Source organism: Leptonychotes weddellii, chromosome 16 (assembly GCF_054177405.1).
Source record: "Leptonychotes weddellii isolate Sample4059 chromosome 16, ASM5417740v2, whole genome shotgun sequence".
In the NCBI taxonomy this organism is placed as follows: domain Eukaryota; kingdom Metazoa; phylum Chordata; class Mammalia; order Carnivora; family Phocidae; genus Leptonychotes; species Leptonychotes weddellii.
In genome coordinates, this window is record NC_138384.1 from 1,757,418 (window position 1) to 1,777,890 (window position 20,473).

The 20,473-nt window shown below is 59.4% G+C and overlaps 1 protein-coding gene across 7 annotated transcripts in view; it reads right to left on the reverse strand.

Annotated features, from left to right (window-relative positions):
- The window catches only part of JPH3 (junctophilin 3), a 138,143-nt gene that overhangs the window by 25,519 nt on the left and 92,151 nt on the right, over window positions 1–20,473 (reverse strand). For all 7 annotated transcript variants that reach the window (XR_014140756.1, XM_081806259.1, XM_081806257.1 and 4 more), the window contains one exon: window positions 8,686–9,463. Coding sequence is in view for 6 of the 7 variants with exons in the window: in XM_081806256.1 (XP_081662382.1) it covers window positions 8,686–9,463 (778 nt within the window). In the remaining variant the exon portion in view is untranslated. The remainder of the gene's footprint in view (window positions 1–8,685; window positions 9,464–20,473) is intronic.

Here is a 20,473-nt window from a genome sequence, read left to right on the forward strand (position 1 = left end):
GGGGACGGTGAGAAGCAGACCAACAGTGACGAGAGCCAGCGAGGACAGGAAGAAACCAGAATCCACCCACGCTGCCGGTGGGAACCTAACACAGGGCGGCCACGGTGGCAAACAGCACGGCAGACTCCCCAAGAGTTAAACCTAGGATCGCCATGCTGCCCAGCAATTCTGCTCCTAGGTGGACACCCGAGAGAACTGCAAACACGTCCGCACAAGATTCCGTATGTGAATGTGCATGGCAGCGGAATTCGTCACAAAGGTGCAAACAACCCAAATGCCCGCCCACGGGGGAGAGGATGCATGGATGCGGCGCATCCGTGCGCGGGAATACTACTCGGCCACAGAAAGGAACGACCCTCTGATACCTGCTACAACGTGGATGAACCTGAGGACCTCAGGGGAACCCGTCTCGGTAGGAGGAGATGGGCCTCGGCTCGCCCGCATCCATCACCCACACGAGGACGTGAATCTCTGCCCTGCTCCCTACCGAAGCTGGGGCAGGGTTCACGTGCCCCGACTGTCCCTCCCCCACTCCACGTTGCGGCAGTCACGGCATCGGTCCTCCACCCCCTGCATCACGCTGGAGGTGCACACGTGACCCAGTCTGGCCGCTCAGAGCCTTTCCGGATCATTCCGACGTGCGTGCTGGTCAGAATGCTCTCTCCTTCCCTCTGGATTGAGAACTACAAGGATTACGTGAGCACAGACCTGCTGGTCTTTCCTGCCCCATGCAGGGAACCTGCTGGAAAAGGACATGAACACACAGAGGGAAGCAGAGCCGAGAGGGAGAAAGCGCTGACATCATCTGAACTCCTGGACCCAGCCATGCCTGACAGCAGCCCACAAAACAAGAACCAACCCAGCCCCTCTCGTCTTGAACTTATTTGAGTTGTGACTCTGTTGCTTGCAATGGAGTCCTGATTACCACGGCCAAGTCCCACTTTACACAGACCTAGGTCAGGAGAAAACCACAAGTAGTCAAACTGCTCTTCGAAATCCCCTGAAGACTACGTTTAGGAGCTGTCATGCCAACTATAAGGATCCTTCCAGAGCGGAGACTCAGCTCAGCGGCGTGCTCCTGCTGGGAGGGGTCCCCCCGCCGCCGCCAGCCCGTTATTTTCATCCCCGCTCACTTCTCCCTCCAGCCTCGAGGGTGGCAGCCTGGAAGCCGTGACTCTCACGCTCAAGGGTGGCCCTTCCCTGGGCGCTAGCCGGGCTGGGCGGCTCACTGGCTGGCAGAGCCCGTTGGTGGGACTTGGGAGAGGCAGGGGGACGCCCAGGTCACAGTCTGGGGGCGGCAGCGGGTGGGAGCCCTGAAGCTCAAGTCGGAGGAGTGGCTGGGGTGTTTTGAGAGCCGTGGCAGGTTCCGTCAGTGACGGGATAACCCCCCTACCATCTCGCCATTGGTGAGGTCCACACACCGCATGCCTTGGGTGAATGTTGCTTCATGGAAAACTCCAGGAAAGCTGAGGCAGGGCCACGGGACCCCAAGAACTAAAGACACTTTGCGGGGAGGGGGGACGGGGCCCTGAGTGAGTGTGTGGTGAGCTCCGATCCCAGCTCTCTGGAGAACAGGCTGACTCCCCAGACAGGAGCTGTGACCTGCAGGAGGTGAAGGAGCAGGCGGACCGGGGTTCATGAGCACGGGAAGAGCCTAGCTGTGGTGCAGAGTGCCGCGGGTTGAATCAGGACGTACCCCTCCCTCCGGCCACCCCCAGATTCACATCCACCCAGAACTTCAACGTGACCTTACTTGGGATAGGGCCTTTGCAGATCTAATTAAGAGGAGGTCAGATTGGGCTAGGGTGTTCCTCAATTCAAGGATGTGTCCTTGTAAGAAGAGGGGACACAGACACCAACACAGGGAGAGGGCAAATGAGGACAGAGGCAGAGCCTGCGGGGACGTGGCCACCAGCCAAGAAATCCCTGGGACCCCCAAAGCTGAGGCAGCAGGAAGGACCCTCTCTGGGAGCCTCCACAAGGAGTGCAGCCCCACCCACTCCTTGTTTTCAGACCTCTGCCCCCAGAGCTGGGAGAGATTAGCTTCCTGTTGTTTCAGGGCCCCCCCCCAAGGGCGGCACTTTGTCATGGCAGCCCCAGGACACTCACATGGGGAAGATCAGGAGTGTTCTCCCCAAAGGGTCAACAGTGCAGCATGGCTGGGGCGCAGCAGAGACTCCTTCTTTCCAGAACCACCCGCAGGATGGTGTGTATCAGTCAGCTAGGCACCAGGTAGCAATCCCCCCAAAGGAGGTGGCTTAAAGTGACTATTTATTCTCGCCGGTGCATCGGGGGCTTCTCAGGGTCTCCCACTCCCAGGTCATGCTGTCACGGTGCTGGCAGGGGCCCAAGAGGGGCGAGCTGGGGGCCGGCTCACACCCACCCCATGCCACTGACCAAAGCACGTGGCCGAGCCTCTAACAGGAGGGACCCCAAAGTCACACGGCAAAGAGCACGGCCGGGGGGGGTTGGAATCAGGAACAAATGCGAAGTTTGCGACAAGCACCCACCGGATTCCAGGCTGGACTGAAACGAGTCCCAATAAAACCACACTGTCCAGGTCTGACTGACGTGGACGTGGCCGTCCCCAGCACCAAGGGTGCAGCTCACTCGGGGGCGGGGGACACGGAGGCTCAGTGACCACCAGGGGGTCAAGGGCAGGGGGTTCGCTCTGCTCTCTGCACCTCTCTCCCTGCCTGCTCTCAGGTGCCAGGAAGGACAACCTGGCGTCCCCTGCCTGTCCTTGCGACCCCACCAGGTACCGCTGTTTTCAACCCATTTTACAGAGTGGAAGACACAGCCCGGGGAGTTCACGAGCCTCGCCGGAGGCTGGAGAGCTGCACACAGCAGGACCATGTACCACGTCTCTCCAAGAGGAGGAAACGCACTCCCGCTGCAGCAGGAGGGCTGGGGGTCCCACTGAGGGGGAATACCCGATAGTCACCAAGTCTGGGGACAGATCACGGAGACCGATTTGAAGTCCCTCCCTACAGGGCCCTGTAAGAAGCACCGGCTTCTCTGGAGAGGCGGCGAGCTCAGGAGAGGACGGGCAAAACGGCCCCCAGCCCTGCTCTGGGCCCCGGGACCCCTGGTGCAGGGCTCTCCTGCATGTGGCCAGTGTGGGGCCAGCTTCCTGTCTCCCACGTCATCCAAGGTGCCTGTCTGAGTGCCAGGTGGGAACGCTGCCTGGGGCTGAGTCACAGGCTCTGTGCCTTCTGTCTGATGAGTGGTACACAGCGGAGCAGAACAGGCCACGAGCCTAATCACATCCAACAGCCCGCATCCCCTGACCCCCGTGTGAGGGTGAGGCACCACGGGGCATGGTGTGGTGGCGGTGTGGGCAGGAGCCGGCCCCCGCCAGGCACCAGAGGACACGGGACACAGGCCCACGCTCAGGAGCCCCTGGACTTCTGGGGCAGGACCGAAAGTTTGGGGGTGCATGCAGCCTGGGAAGCAGGAGCCTCTCGCCCCCAGGCGAGCCCTCGGCCAGCCCCGGCCCCTTCCCAGGATCTAGCACCCACTCCCCAGCATCTCCTTCGGTTTTCATGTCGGGAGGCCAGAGCCAGAACAGATGGTGCTCGCCCACCACAAGGCCTGTCCTTAGCAGGTGGCCGGCCCTCCCCCGGAGGCAGGAAGCTCACATACCCTGCACAGAGAGCCCAGCTCTGCAGGGCTTGGAAGAGCTGACCGCCTGGCAGCGGGGGAAGGGGACGGGCTTGCCCCTTCTAGAGAGGGGAACGGGGGGGGGTGACGTCCCCGCCCCTGGCCAGCACAGGCAGTGCAGGCCCTTCCCAAGGGGCTGTGGCAAATCACTGCCCACACAATGGGCTTCAGCACGCACTAACCGGCTTGTCTCTGGAGGGCAGAAGCCAGCATCTCAGCGGCCCGAGTCACAGGGCGGGCGGGGCTGGTTCCTTCTAGAGGCTGGGGGTGGGGGGCTCAGTTTCCTCCCTTCTTCAAGAGGCCACATCACCCACCTCTGCCTCCGATGTCAGGCCTTCTGACTCTGAGCCTGTGCGCACCTCCTCTAGGACGCTTATAATCACACTGCCCCCAGTCCTGCACGATCCCCTCCTCTTAAAACCCTTCACGTCTGCAAAGTCCCTTCTGTCACGGAAGGTCACGTACCCACAGGGCCCAGCGATCAGGAGGACGACATCTCTGGGGCATTAGTCAGACTCCAACAGGGACAAACGATGACAGAGCAGTCCGTCGAGGCCGCCCCACGTCTGGTTGCGGCCCTCCCTCCCCACCCCTCCCCACCCCACCCCTGCCATGGTAAATCGGGCCACCTGGCAGCATCCACCAGACTTTAAACGCATGCATCCCTCAGCCAGCAAGGCCTGCTCCGGGAGGCTACAGGGCAGAACTCTGCAAGCCGGCAGCGAAGTGGGTCAGGCAAACAGCCTCCGCGGCCTCGTTCGTAAGACCGAGAGATCGGATGCATCCAAAACTCATTCACAGAGTCAGGGTTGGACCCATAAGGTGCATCCATGTCATGGAATATCGTGCAGCCGGCAGAGAAACACACGGGTCTGGATATCCCGACCTAAGTGAGGAAAAAAGTGGGCCACAGACAGCACGGTCCCATCACTGCAGCAGGGAACCATGAGGGTGTGAGACCCTGGTCTGCAGAGACACAGAGACAAGCCTGACAAGAACGTACAGTTGTCAGGGGCGCCTGGGCGGCCCCGTCGGTTAAGTATCGGACTCCTGACCTCAGCTCAGGTCTTGATCTCAGGGTCGTGAGTTCAAGCCCCGTGTTGGGCTCTCTGCCGGGCATGCAGCCCACTTAAAAAATGCACAGTAGTCTCCCCTGGTCCGAGGTTTCCGCTGCCCACAGTCAGTCGAGGTCTGGAGGCAGGTGATCTCCCTTCTGACCCGTGGTCAGAGGTCAGAGGTGGCCTCATGCTTTGTCCCACACCCAAGTCATTCCACGCACTCCATTTCCGCACGGGGGCATGTCCCCACCCCGGCACCGAGGGGAGGGGGACAACAAGGACCACGTTCGCGTAACTTCTATCACGGTATGTGGTTGTCGATGTTCCATTATTATTGTTAATCTCTTTCTGTACCTAATCTATAAACTAAGCTTCCTCACAAGTACAACGTCTAGGAAAACCCAGCACAAGGGACTCAGTTCTGTCCACGGCTCAGGCATCCACCGGGGATCTTGGAACGGATCCCCCAAGGTTAAGGGGGACTCACTGTAATTGCCTCTAAGGGGATGAACTGGTCTTGGTGGGATTCGGTGACCATACACCAATCTGTTTTATTACTTTACTATTTTTGCATGGATATATCATTTTAATAATAAAATGTTTTTAAAAAGCAAGCCACACACACACGCACACACACACACACACACGTTCCAGGTCCTGAAGGGTTTTGTTTCCTTGAAGGAGGAGAGGTGCCGCAGGTAATCCCCGCGGGTGATCTGGCCGGCTGCCTGGACGCGGCACCCCCGGCCCACGATCGCGCTAAGAACGGGGCAGACGGCGACCTCACAGCGGCCCAAAGCCACCGGGACCCCCGAGGCCCCACTGCGGGGGCACCGGATCGGCCTGGGCATCCAGCAGGCGCTCGAGATGCTGCTGGGGGGTTGCTGATCGCCAGTCGTGTCTGCCATGGGCCCCGGGAGGCGTGATGGAGAGGCAGCAAGCACGGAGGGACACCTCTGACGTCCCGTTAAGGATGCTTCACGGAAGGGCTGGAGCGAATGACAATGGGGGGCGACTATACTGAGGTCCATCAGAATACACGCTGCTCGGAGCAGGCTCCTCGAGGGCACCCAGGGTGTCCCCCCATCGGTGACAGGGCAGGGGGCGGCCGTCAGTCACAACGGGGGAAGAGAACGCTACAGAAAGGCACAGGGGAAGGACAGCAGTGCCCTCTGCTCTGATCGCGCCCCCCCCCCCCACCGACCGACCCACCAGGCACGCCCTCCCCTACCCGTTTCCCGTCTCCTGCAGCACCTCCGCCCTGGGGGCGTGCTGGTGACTCCTGAGGAATGCAGGATCTCAGGCTGTGCCCAGACCCCCGAACCAGCAGCTCTGGGGTGGGGCCCCGCCTTTGGCATGTTACCACCCCCGGTGTGGGTGACACCGGAAGATGGCCTGGAAAGCCCTAAGGAGCTCTAAGCCCAGGCGGCACCCCAGACAAGGAACCCAGCATCTCTGGGGGGCTGGGCTCCATGTGCCTTAGAGCCCCAGCGATTCCTGTGCACAGACTGGGGACTGGGGACTGGGGACTGGGGACTGGGGACTGGGGACTGGGAACCGGGCTGTGGGCACTCCCCCGACGCCGCCACCCCTTCAGCTGTGGGCCCACATACAGGAACCCCTCTCAGAACTCAAGCTCTGTGTGCCCCCCCACCCATGTTTTGCAGGAAAGGCCGTGTCCCCATCCGCTGGGCAGCTGTCCCCACAGAGCTGCCCCCCGGGGGAGGAGACGCCACATGGTCTCTCGTGGACTTGCCTCGGTAACCTGTGCCCAGCCGGGACCCGAGGAGGGAGTGGGGCCCCTCTCTGCTACCGCCCGCATGGCCTGGGCGTCTCAGGGCTGTGACAATGACCAGAGTCCACCTGGGGCTAGCCACCGGCAGCCACCGAGGCCACTTCACACTCCAGTTGGGGGGGGGGGCCTCAGGGCGTCTGGGACACGGACCCAGCTCTCATCTGTGGGCTTTGCTATCGAAGACAGAGGCCCATGCCCTCTTTTTTCCCCAATCTAAGCCCGTTGAGAAAATGCAGGAAGCATAGCCCCATCCCACAGCCTGGAAGGGAGGCTCATCCTCGTCCCTATTTGCAGGGACAGAGGACGCTGTCACCCCTGCCCCCGATGGGTGATCCTGGGCACCAAGAGGCCCATGCAGCTCAGAGTCTCACTCAGGCACATCCACTCCCCCAAAAGGCCTCAGGGTGGGAGGGGCTGGGAGGGTGACAGTGGCCTGCACCAGGCCCCACACAGGTGGAGGGCACCGTGCAGTGCTCCATCCTGTCCTTCCACAGGGAACCCAGCCCAGAGAGGGGAAGCACCTTCCCCGGACTGCTCAGTAGCAATAGGCCTGAGCAGGACCAGGGTCAGCAGCCCCCCTGAGCCGGCCCCAATACTCGGCGCTGTCGTCAACTGAGTCCTTGGACCTTCACCGCGGGCCGGGGCCGTCACTCCTGGTTGAGACTGAAACCTGCCCTAAGTGGAGCTCGTCAGGTGTGCGGACTCTGAGCTCTGCCCACAACATGACCTCGACCCCCCGTTTCCGTGGGATTTGTCAAAAAACTATCCTGTGTCCCACGTCTTCAGTCCCAAGGATGTTCTCCTGGTCGCTGGACTTAAAAGTCACTTCTGCAGGAGACCTGGAGGCCGAGAACGGACCTGCAGCCAGACGGGAGCTGCCGCGAGGACACCGGATCCTCGGCCACGCGGTCGCCCAGCCCTGGAACGGGCTCTCGTCCACGGAAGTCAACAAACCACACCACACACAACGGGACGGTGGGAAATGCACCCAAATGCCAGGCTGTCCGGACGCTGTAGCTGACCAGAGGCGATGACGCCGTCCTCCTCCTACGTTCTGTGTTCTATGCGAGCAATGTCACATTTAGGATGGAAAAAATAACTATTACACCTAATTTCATTTTAAACCCCCAGGGGAGTCGTCAAAAACGCTGGTCCTGTTTGTTTCCATGCCCGGACGCGTCTGGGGGAGGACAGGGAAGCGCATTGTGGGACCTTGGTCCTCAGGGAGCGGCTGCATCTTTCTCTGGGCTTCTCAGAATGGATTTCCTCTCCCTCTAAAACCTCAGACGTTGGGAGCCACGGATATTCTGCCAATAAACCCCAGCTATGGTTTTTGTTCTTCTGCTGTGGATCAAAGGTCACGGAAAGCCAGAGCCAAACGAACTAAAACTTTAATTAGTGACAAGGCTGGGCAGCCTGAGACTTAACGGAGCCAGGAGCTTTCCTGACCCTGGCTGGGAACACAGAATCATCCAGAAAGACGCCGGGGCTGTCCTCCCAGACGCCTCCAGCCTGGGTAAGTGTGGCTTCTAAAGCCGTCCCCAGGACGCCCGCCTACCTACCCCTGCAGCTCCGGGCAACCGGGCCCTGAGCCCCTTCTCCCAGCTCTGAGCCCACGCCCTGCACCAACACCAAAGTCCCCGCGAAAGCCAACATGGTGCCCGCCAACAGCCAACCCAGGGCCTGCTGCTCAGTGCCCAGCAGCCCTGTGAACCCCAACTCAGGAAGGGCTGCATCTCACACCAGCTGTTGGCCCACGGCACAAGTGTCCTATGGGCCCCTTGCCGGGCCCCAGCCGGTCCCCGCGCTTGGGGCTGTCTCCTGGGGCCCATGGACAACCAGGGCAGCTTCCTCCCTCCCCAACATGCCCGCGGCGCCGGGAGCACGGCCGTGGCGACATCAGACCTTTGTGTCGCCGGCAGAACGGTGCACCTTCTTTACCCACGGCTACGCCATGTGAAACACCAGCACATGGAACAAAGGGCACTCTGCTCTGTCGGAGGAACGGCTGTCGGGCCCAGAACCCCGTCAGACCAACCGCTGCCCGGCCCCCACGCCCCAGGCACCTCCGAGGAGCCCCCGGGTTCCACGGGGCACAGTTCGAGAAACACCCGTGCCTCATCCTGAGGACCGGCCCCGCCGCCCGGCCCCGCCCACCGCGCCTCCTACCTGGAGGCCGCGATCTCCGCCTTCTGCTTGGCAATGGTGGCGGCCCGCTCGGCAGCCTCCACCGCGCGGTCCACCTTCTCGCGGATCTTGCTGGCGCGCAGCGGGATGAGGTTCTTGCGCTTGCCGCTGACGAGGACGTTCTGCTTGTACTTGCCCTCCTCCTTGGTGCCGTCAGGGAAGGTCATACAGCCGTAGCCATGCCGCCGGTTGCCGGCCCACTCGCCCTCGTACTTGAGCCCGTCCGAGCGCTGGCTGACGCCGAAGCCCGCGCGCTTGTCGCTCTTCCACTCGCCCGCGTAGGTCTCGGTGGCGGTGGCGTCGATGTCGTCCTCGATGACCGCCAGCTCGGCCTCGCCCTCGCCCAGGCTGATGGTGGAGTGGATGTCGCTGGCCGTGGAGCTGACCGTGCTCATGCCGGCCTCGCTGCGGAACGAGCTCTGCTTGCTGCGCTGGCTGGCCAGGCTGCTCTTGGACTCGGACTTGCGCAGCTTCAGCCCGCTCAGCAGCGAGCGCCGGAACAGCCCCTTCTTCTTGCTCTTGAGGATGTCGGAGTCGCTGTGGGCCACGAGCACAAAGCCCCCGCGGGACACGGCCGGGCTGCCGGCCACCGCCGGGGAGGCGTCGGGGTGGAGTGCGGCACCGTTGGAGTGCTCGCTGCGCAGAGAGTTGATGGACGTCCTCAGGGGCGAGCGGATGACCGCCGCCATGCCGTAGGGGACACTCTGCCTCACACCGTAGCCTTGGCGCATGCCACCGACCCACTGGCCCTGGTAGGTCCCTGCGGAGACAAAAGGAGAGAGGGGTGAGCGCGGGGGGCGGCGGGACACGGTGGACCCAGCCTCCGTGGTTCTGTCTCGGAACAACGTGGTTATATCCCCAGTGGTCTCTGGTGAAGACACTTCCGCCCTGCTGCCCACGGTTGCCTCTCATTCTCTTAGAGGCTGGGGAGGGGAAAGGGAGGTGTCAGAGTCTGACGCAGAGTCAGGAGTGAACTGGAGCTCCCCCTGCACGTGGAGGGGGAGGAGGCACATGCTGCTGGGGGGCCCCCGACAGTCGTGGGGCCCGGGAGTCCAGCCACGGGGACACAGACCCGGGCTACAAACTGGGTGTGAGGACGCTGCCCCGGGCGTAAGTTCCCAGTTGCTGGAGGCATCCAAGAAGGGTTTGGAAGAGCAGTAAGTGGGGACATCTTAAGCACTTGGGGACATGAAGGCATTGCAACCAGCAGACCGGACATCCCCGGATGAATGAAAAGCAGAAACTCAAAGAGATATCTGCACACCCACGTTCACAGCAGCATCATTCAGAACAGCCAACAGGTGGAAACAACCCAGGCGTCTGTCGATGGACGAATGCATAAACAAAAGGGGGACCGTTCATACAATGGAATATTATTCAGTCATAAAACGGACACCCGCTACATGGATGCGCCTGGAGGACTGGGTGAAAGAAGCCGGTCTCAGGAGGACGGACACCATGTGAGAACCCTGACGTGAGGCCCCTCCCAACAGTCAAGTTCAGAGACAGGAGAAGGGCAGGTGCCAGGGGCCGGGGGAGGGGGAAACGGGGAGTTGTTCTCTAATGGGGTCGGTTTATTTGGGGTGACGGAGAAGTTTTGAAGGTAGATAGAGGTAATGGTTGCATGACACTGTGACTATCATGCCAGTGAACTGCGTGAAGAGTGGTTAAAACAGCAAATTCTACAATATATAGAATACCTTCCCACAACAGAATAAAAAGGAAAAATAATAAAACCAGGCTCATATCCTTGCTCTACTGACTTGTTGTGTGATGGGAACCTCTCTGACCCTCAGTCTCCTCGTCTGTAGGAGTCTGAAAGCCCTCATGCCCTAACTCACTGGGAGAGGAAAACGGCCCTCGGTGTGGAGTCCATGCTGTGTTCCTAGACTTATTGCCAGGCCTCAGCCGGACTCCACTGAGGGGCTCCCCGCCCTGGAAGGGCTTTTCAGGGAAAATGGGGTGAATCTGTCCCACCGCTCTTCCAACTCACTGCCACAGGGGCTGTAAACCAGAAACTCACCAATATACAAGTTTTATTCGTCCCACAGGGTTTTTATAAAAAATTAATTGCCAGCATTTCAAAATCAAGATGTTTCACATAAAAGTTCAGCTCTTCTTTCTCCTAAAGAATGATAGGATCTGGCAACCCTAGATCTTTGTGTTCAGATGGCAAAATGGAGTGGAGGGCAGCAGCACGCTCCTTGAGATGGGGTGCCCCTCCAGTTTGCCCCACTCCCCACTATGCCCTACTGTCTCCCACCCAGGCCCTCTCCCTCACGTGCTCGCCACACACCAGAGGTAAGACGCAAAGCAAGTGTGGAATCCAAAGCCTTGCCGTGTGGCCCCCAGGGACTTCAGTCAGGGATGTGTCACCCCTGTCCCTGTCACCCACAACCCCAAGTCAGAACAAGTCCTGACCTCTCATGGGCTTGCCTGAGACGTGTCCACGCAGCCTGCCCTTACTCAATCCCCACCCCTGCCATTCGAATCCCACCCAATCCAACCCAGCTGGCACCCCCTCCTCAGTAATGCCTCGGGCTACCCCGGCCCGTGGAGCTGACCGCATGCCCACACAGGACCCGCGGCATCCAGGTCAACACCCAGCATTCCCCAGCAGACTCCGGGGGATGCCCGGCTTTGCCGGACACGTCTCCCTGCTCAACCAGGTTGCAAGCTCCCCAGAGGGGGAGGGCCTTGTGTCCTGACACCTTATTCTCCTCATGACTGGCACCTGGCCTCGGTGGGGAGAGAGGTGGCCGGGGCGAGGCGCCAGGACAAAGGACCTGGGAACCCTACGCTCCAGCAGACAGCAGCCTATCCGTTGAAAGTGACCCACAGGCAGGTGCGTCCTAGAAGCAGAGCCTGAGACCAATGCCCTCCTGAAGGTGTCGCTGAGGGAGGGCGGGGCGGAGCCAAGCCAGTGGTGGTCTCAGCCACATGCGCCTCTCAGTGCCACCCTGTGGGATTCATCCCACCCCGAGATGAGGGCTTTTGCACCCCCGCACAGTGCTCAGTCATTTGGCAACCCCAAAGCTGGGTGGGGGTGTGCCCTGCGGAGGGGAGGCAGTCCTGAGCCCACTGCCCCAAGTGGAGGGGCAGACGGGGAGCAGCAGGGGTGCTCCCCACCCCCTCTCCCCTCCGCCCACCCCTGCCCGACCACGAGCTCTTCCTGCGTCAGGCTGCCTGTGTCAGGCAGTGGGCACCTTCCCCCTGGGGGGGCACCCATCTGCCCCACAGCGTCCACTGCACCACTCCCCAGAGTCAACCTGGCTATAAGCAAGGGCAGTCATGGGGGCGGGACAAAGGTTGTGGCTGATTCTGTGCCAAACTGCATGCCCACCCTGGGACAGAGACCCCATGGCTGGCACCAACCGGGGTTGTGAGTGGGAACCCGGGACCGGGTGCAGTGGGAGTGCGGAGGCCTGGGGGTAGCAGGCCCGTTCAGGCAGGCAGACCTGCTGCCCACACAGCAGCCCTCCTGTCCCAGTTCAGGCTGCAAGTGGACTGCCATCGCAGGGACTCTCTCCCGGAAACCCAGGGTGCCCCTTCTACTTGTGGCTTAGGGACAGGGCTATCAGATACAGCACAGGAGGCTGAGTTAAAGCTGAGTCTCACAGGAACAATGAGTAATTTGGGGGAATGAACTGCCTGGGACATACTTATACAAGAAGTACCTTCGGTGATGATCTGAAATTTGAGTTTAGCTGGGTCTCCCATAGGTTTATTTGCTGAATCTGGCCAGCCAGCTGGGACCTTCCATGGTGACACCCCGGGTTTTGCGATGGAAGGCCCCCCAAAGTGCAGGACCTCCCGTGAGGGAAGGGAGGCTCAGCCCCTGCCCCCTCCTTCCCCTCAGAGGAGGCCGAGGCTGTCACTGATATGCAAGATGGGGTCCATGCACGCAGCAGAGTGTCACTCAGCCTTAAAACTCAGGACGTTCTCACACCTGCTACAGCACGGATGGGCCTGGAGAACACGACGCTCCGTGAAATCAGCCCGTCCCAACAGCACAAACACTGAACGTTTCCACTCACACGAGGGCCCTGGAGGAGCCAGATCCATGGAGCCGGGAAGCAGATGGGGGGCACAGGGGGCCAGGGACAGGGCTGGGGAGCAGGTGTGCCCTGGGGATGGAGCTCCAGGTCGGGCAGAGGATGACAAAGCTCTGAAGGTGGATGGTATGATGGTTGCACAATACGAACGCACTTAACACCACTAAACTGTACACTTCAAAATGGTCAAGATGGTAGATTTTATGTCTATTTAACTTAAAAAATGTAAACAGTGAAGGCACTCCCAGGAGCTTCACGCATAGCCTGGTGGAGGCTGTGACGGGCAGGGCCTCGGGGAGGCGTCGGGAGTGGGGCAGACCTGGGTTCGAGTCCTGACCCCACGCTCCGGATCTGTGACCTTGGGAAAGTCTGCTTTAACCTCAGCGTCCTTGTCTGTAAGATGGGGAAGGCGGCCGTGCAGAGCATGGAAAGGCATCAACACTCACTCACCCTAACTCTTCCTCACCCAAACCCTAGGGAGCCGGTAACACCTCCCTTTGCAGGTGAGGGAACGGAGGCCCTCCCAGGGCAGGTCCTGAACCCCGGGCTCACCGCCCTTCCCCCTCTCCCTAAGCCCTGGAGCAGGTGCACCGCAGGTCAGGCAGCCCGAGTGACAACCACGCCCCCTGCTAGGTCCATAAGTAGCACACACGCACATCAAGAGCTGGGAGCGGCTGGAGCCTGCGGTTTGCTTGTATGTGCATGTTTGCCCCCAGTGGGAACTCATCGGTGAGGCTGTGGCCGGCGTCGGTAAGAAACTGGATCCGACATCGCGGGAACGGCAGACCAGCTCTGCTAGGACCCGCCTGGAAGTGCCGTCTTCATTGCCTGCTGCAAAGGGCAGGCAGGAACCAAGAGAACGGACCCCAGACAGGCCTTGGGGAGGCGGCTTCTCCCAGAGGGAGGCTCCCAACCTCTGCCCCCTGCCCTCCCTCCCAACCTCCTCCCTGCGCCAGTCCTTCGCCTCTCCTTCCTTGCTGGGGCTGGTGGGGTGGGGGGACAAGGGTTCAATTCAAGCCCCCTGATTCCCAATGGTGTTTGAATCCAACTGGTTATTCACAGAACATTAAATCCAGTGTTTTGTTGTTTCATTTGACACCCCAAGCAGCCTGTGTGTGAAAAGGCAGAGGCCAGCATGCCCAGTTTGAGGGGAAGGCCAAGCGGGCCTGGCAGGTGCTGTCCCGCAGATGCTGGGAGGGCCCCCAGAGCAGGGTAGCTTCCTGTGTGCCCTTTCACCCTGACCTCGGGCCGCCCCTCACACAAGACACCCAGATGCAGACAGATCACTCGGGGCATCCCTGCTTCCCTCCGGGTAAGCTCAGGAAGGCAGGTGACCCTCCCAGGGATTCTGCCACCCCCTCACCTGCCCATCACAACAAAGATAATGGACCAACCCCTCCATCCCGTCACCTGGAACTTGGAATCAGGAGATCTAAGGGGATCGCAGGTGAGCGAGCCAACTTCCCTGAACCTCGCTCATGAAATGCCATCCAGAGCCAGCGAGACTCACACGCAGGGAAGAGCAAACCAGACAAGACCAGTGAGGGGGGCTCACGCTTGAGCAGCATCGGCGTCCCCCACATGGGGCATGCCAACCCCCCCCGACCTTCTGACTCAGGTGGTGCAGCCTGAGCTGCATTCCTAACAAGCTCCCCGGGGAGACGGACACCACGCTTGGGACCCCACGGAGGTTCAACATCTGGCGTGGCCCACGCGATTCAACACCACAGCCCAGGCTGTGCTCTCCCCTCCAGAAGCCTCCCGCACACCTGGACGGGCCTGCCTCCTACAGGGCCATTCCCTCCTGGGGGCACCGGGGGCAGCCCTTCCCCTCCCATCACAGGTGATTGGACCCCAGACTGTGGCCAACCACCTTCTCCCTCTGGGACATCAGCCAGGAAGTGAGGAAGCCCACGTGACTGCTTCCTACCAGAGGAGGAAACGGAGAAGCAGCCTGGGTGTTCTTCCTCAGAGCAAGACACGGAGGTGGGAGCTTCTCCAGTGCCGGCTCCCCGGACACCCCTCACTCCTTCTAGTGAGCCCACATGTCCCTTGGGCCCAAACACTCCCTAGGACACCCCAGAACCCCCTGTCTGTCCTCCGGGTGTCTGTGTGCCCCAGGACATGTCAGACTGGCCATGAGAGCCCCATGCTGAACTGGTGTCTCCCTGAGAGTAACAGCCGGTATTTACAAAGCTCCAGGCTCAGGGGCGCCTGGGTGGCTCAGATGGTTAAGCGTCTGCCTGCGGCTCAGGTCATGGTCCCAGGGTCCTGGGATTGAGCCCCGCATCGAGCTCCCTGCTTGGCGGGGAGCCTGCTTCTCCCTCTCCCTCTACTGTTCCCCCTGCTTGTGCTCTCTCACTCTATCAAATAAATAAATAAAATCTTTTAAAATAAAAAAAAAAAGCTCCAGGCTCCTTTGTCCTCAGATGGACAGAACACCCTGCAACCTGGCCTTCATGCCAGGGGGATGCACAGAAGCCCCTCATCCCTGCACCCCCACCTTCATGACCGGGGGATGCACAGAGGCCCCTCCGTCCCTGCACCCCCACCTTCATGCCGGGGGGATGGGAACGCAGAGACGCCCGCATCCCTGCACCCTGGCCAGGCTGGGTGGGCAGAGGGGCCATTGACCAGCAGGAGGACACACCCAGCAGTCAAGCTGCACCCATGTTTGCACACATAGGGCCAAGCCCAGAACCCCCAAGCCAGGCAGGACTCTAAAACAGGTGCTTCCCACATGCCCCGTAACACGAAAGCCACCCGCTGTGATATTTTTCTTTTTTGAGAAAACCAGAGTTCCAGGCATGAACTCTGATCTATCGAATCAGCACGGTCAGAGCAGAACAGGTGGCGTGCACCTGCCACCGCCCCCAGCTGATTCTTCTGGTCGGGGCATCCCTGGGGTGAGGGATGTGGCAGAGGGGGACCAGGAGGTGAAGAGCCTAGTCCAAGGGCACCCAGCCCATGGGCCGCAGAGCCAGGGCGTCAGCATCACTGCACATGTGGGCATACTAGGTTCTAGAACCTTCTTCCCCAATGTACCCTGGACTGCTTTCCACCGTGTCTCCATCATTAGTGATGGTTGCGGCTAGCCCAACACATGAATGTTCCACAACACAGAAGCAACAAGCCCATCTTCTGTGGAACATCGAGGTCATTCCTCACTTTTTTTTTTTAAATGTTTTATTTATTTATTCATGAGAGTCAGAGAGAGAGAGAGAGAGAGGCAGAGGCAGAGGGAGAAGCAGGCTCCCCACCCAGCAGAGAGCCCGATGTGGGACTCGATCCAGGACCCCGGGATCATGACCTGAGCCGAAGGCAGACGCTTAACCATCTGAGCCATCCAGGCGCCCCATTCCTCACTTTTGATAGCTTATCTTCATACGCAGGTTATAGCCTCAGGATAAACTCCTGGAATGAATTTGCTCATTCAAAAGGAAGTTTTAAGGTTTTTGACACACTGCCCTTGGAAAAGACCCCAAAAGAGTGACCATCTCCCCCCTCATCACCAACACCAGGAAGTATCATTTTTAAAAATCTGTTTTAGCGGGGCTCCGAAGAGTTACGGCTGGTGGCGGACGGGGGGGGACAGAATTCATCCCCCATGTCGCAGTCCTGCCCCCAAGTACTTTAGAACTAACCGTATTTGGCGACATGGCCTTTACAGACAGGATTGAGGTAAACTAATAAACAGGCACACAGGAAGATTCTCAGCATCGCTCGCCATCAGGGAAACCCACGTCAAACCCATAGCGAGACCCCACCTCACACCCACCAAGACGGCCACTGTCAAAAACACGAGAAACGGTGTCGGTAAGAGCGTGGAGAAAACAGAACCCCTCTGCACCGTCAGTGGGCACGCGAAATGCTGCAGCTATTGGGTGACAGCACGGGGCTCCTCTGGAAAATAAACCCAGAACGACCGTAGGAGCCCACGGGCCGCTTCCGTGCACCACTTCCCCCCCCCTCCGAGGACACACAGCAGGGTCTCCGAGGCCTCTGCACACCACGTCTGCAGCAGTCAGGAAGTGCAAGCAAGCCAAGGACCCAAGGACCGATACGCGGATAAAGAAAACGTGGTCTATGCACACAATGGAACGTTACTCAGCCTTAAAAGGAGGGAATCCAGACTCATGCCAGGACACGGGTGAACACTCGGGACACCACACTAAGGAAAGACACAATTATTGCACAATTTCACTTATAGGAGATACTTAAAGAAGTGAAAATCCAAGGCAGAGAGTAGGATGGTGGGTGCCAGGGCCTAGAGCGGAGTAGTCAACGAGAGCAGGGGATTTTACGGGAAATTGGCGAAGATGGTAAAGTCCATGTGATCTTTGACCACAATAAGAAATAGGAGGCTGTTAGTGTGGGCCCTAACCCTGTAAGAAGTGGGGGGTGAAAGCAGGGGTGTGTGCACAGGGAAACATCCACATGAAGAGGCGGTGAGGGGGGGCCACCCAACCTGCCGGCACCTTGATCTGGGACCACCAGCCTTCTGACTGGGACCCAGCACACGGCGATGGGTTGAGCCCCCCAGTCTGAGATATCCAGTAAACCAATATAAAAATCAGGGTGCTGAGAACACATACAGAGGACACAGAAAGAGAAGTTCCTGGAGAAGCGGAACCAGGAGATCACACCTGGGGGGACCCCCGGCAGAGAGGAGCCAGACCCTGACCTCTAGGAGGAAGTCCCTATTCTGAACAGGGACCCCGCCCGAGTTCCCGGACAATCCAGGGCAGGGCAGCTGGAATCAGCACAGCCGGCAGGAGCGGGGAGTTCCTCTGAAGGGGCTGAATCAGCCCAGTCAGCTGTTTGGTATCTTACTTTAATAAACCAACAGCCAAGGGGCACCTGTGTGGCTCCGTTGGCTAAGGGTCTGACTTCGGCTCAGGTCAGCATCTTGGGGTTGTGGGAGCCCCAGAGTCTGCTAGTCTCTCTCCCTCTGCCCCTCCCACCGCTTGTGCTCACGCTCAAAAAAAAAAACCAAAAAACAGCCAAGGGTCATCAGACATTTGGAGAAAGCCTCCAATAGGAAGAAAGATCCAAACATACAAAAAGTGTAGGGGGGAGGGGAGGCATTGGAGAAAATCACGAAAAATGCAGAGTATGGAAAACATCAGGAGCCCAGAAATTAAATCCGTAGAGAGAAGATCCTGTGTCCACAAAGTGCAAATAAAATGCAACAAAAAAGAAAAAAAAAAGGGAAAAGTCAGAGACAAAGAACGAGCTCCTGGAAATTAAAAGCATGATGGCTAAAATATGAATTTTGGTAAGTGAGTTGGAAGATAAATTCAAGAAAATCAGAAACTGGAACAAAAAGAAGAGGTGGGCAAAGTAGTGAGAAACAGTGAGAAGAAAATCAGAGTCGAGCATGAGTCAGCCAGGGGCCCCAAGTCTGTACGGCAGGAGTTCCGGAAAATTACCAAAGGCGTATGTCAGGAAAGCGTCCCAGCACCGAAGGGTCCAAGCCGGAGGGGCTCACGGACTCCAGCACAATGAAGGGGAAGGACTCCCACCAACACCCGGCATAACAGCGTTTCAGAACCCCCCCGTCAAGAGCAAAGATCCCAAACACTTAGGGGGACCAGAGGCGACTGCACTTGAATGGCAGAGAATCAGAATGGTATGGGCGTCCTCTGCATCAGTGAAGCCGAGCCATGAGGGACAGCCACCCCCCGCCCCCAAGTTCTAGACGATGTCAGCCTAGAACTCTGTACGAGACCAATGTATCCAGCAAACCACCGAAACGACCTTCCAGGCACTCTTCCTTACAAAGCTACTGCAGGACATATGGCAGCAAAGTGCGGGAGTAAACCATGAAAATACAAGAGGTGGGGAGATTCCACACCCAGGAGAGGAGCAGGGGAGGTCCAGGAAGCAGAGGGGGAGCAGGGGACAGACAGGGGACTCCCGGAGACAAGGGAGGGAAATCTAGAAAACGTGTATTCCACAGAATGTGTGTGTACGTACGGATATACGGGTGGGGAATCTGGCCGGTGTGTTCACGTGAAAAGCCGCACGGAGAGGTTTCTCATGGAGCCTTGGGAAGGTGGGGAAAGCTCGAGGGATTTAAAAACCACCCAGTTGAAAAGAGGCGGCAATCAGGAGGTTCAGCTGTGCGGGAGGATGCGGAGAGGGGCGTGGGGAATCGGCCGTGGCGGGCGCCCCCGAACGTGTCCTCCTTGCAGTTACGACTGAAAATTCTTCACGGAGCACAGGAGCAAGCCCACACATGACGGCAAGAGCGTGAACAATAAGTGCACAGAGTTGGCGGCTCAAAGTTCTGGCCAGGTAGGGCGGGCGGGGCCCTCGGGTGTTTGTTTGGGGCCCCAGTGGACACCTTCAACTCTGGGCACACGTTATCTTGATGAAGGTGAAACGTTTTGTGGGGGGAGGGGAGGAACACTGGCCAGAGGGCTCTTCAGCACTCATCATGTCCTCACCGCTCTGCTGTGGGAGCGTGGAAGCCAAGGCTCGGGTAGGATTCAGATCTTGTGGGGGTGCCGACGCGGGGCCCCGCTCCCCGCAGAGGACGCCGGCCTGCTGAGTGCTTGGCCCGGGGCCTGAGCAGACTGGGGCGGGGGGAGCCGGAGAGAGGGGGCCCAGCCTCAGGGCAGCGGTCTCTGTGGGGTGGAGGTGTTAGACAGGTGCAGACTGGGGGCAGGAAACGGATCCCAGAGGTCACAGGCAGCGCCAACAGGGAAGAGTCATTCTGGCCGGGAGAGTGGGATGCGAGCCAGGAAGCACCCTGGGGTCTGGAGGGCGCAGAGGAAAAGCAGACCCCAGCGGAGAACAGCAAGCACGGCCTCCACGTTCATCCCCCTTCCACCCAGCAGAGACGGGACTCAGGTGTGGGCAGTGCAGGAAAGCCTCTCAGGTGCAGGGGGCAGGCACGAGGAGCCACCCAGGTGGGGGTGGACCGTGGAGGGGGGCACACCTGCGTGTGCTGGAGGCACGAAGGCCAGGGGACTAGGCCCGAGACCAGCATCCCCCCGTCCTCAGCGTGTGGGTCCACGGCAGGTGTCCACGGTGCCCCTTCTCCTCCCCACATCCGTCCATCACGGGAAGAGGTTTTTCTTTCTTTCTTTCTTTCTTTCTTTCTTTCTTTATTTTTTTTAATAGCAGTTTCAGGTTTACAGAAAGACTGGGAAGCACACAGACCTCCCGAATGCTCCCCCGCACACCATTTTGGTACCTTGCATTAATGCAACACATTTGTTCCAGTCAGTGGGCCAATATCGACATGCTAACGGAAGTCCATAGTTTACAGCAGGGGTCACGCTCGGGGCTGGGCATTCTGTGGGTCTGGACAGACGTGCACGCACCCTACAGAGTCTGCCGCCGCCCTACAAGTCCTGTGTTCTGCCTGTTCCTCCCTCCCCCGAACCCCGGGCAGCCACGGACCCCTGCCCTGTCCCCAGAGCGTTGCCCTGTCCCGTGTCCCAGAGCTGGGATGGTGCACGGTGAGCCCCTCCAGCCTGGCCTCATGCACAGGGCACCCATCACCGGAGGCGTCCAGCTCTGCTGTAGCTGCATCGTGTGGTCATCCACCCCCCGGGGAAGGGCAGCTCTGCTGCTTCCAAGTCTTGGCAGTTATGAATGCGGGGCATGTGCTTTTTCACAGAAGGAAACAAAACCCCCATCTCAGAATAAGGACTGTTCTTTCAAGTCAGGGATCTTGGTCGTCATGAAGACTTCCCCCTACC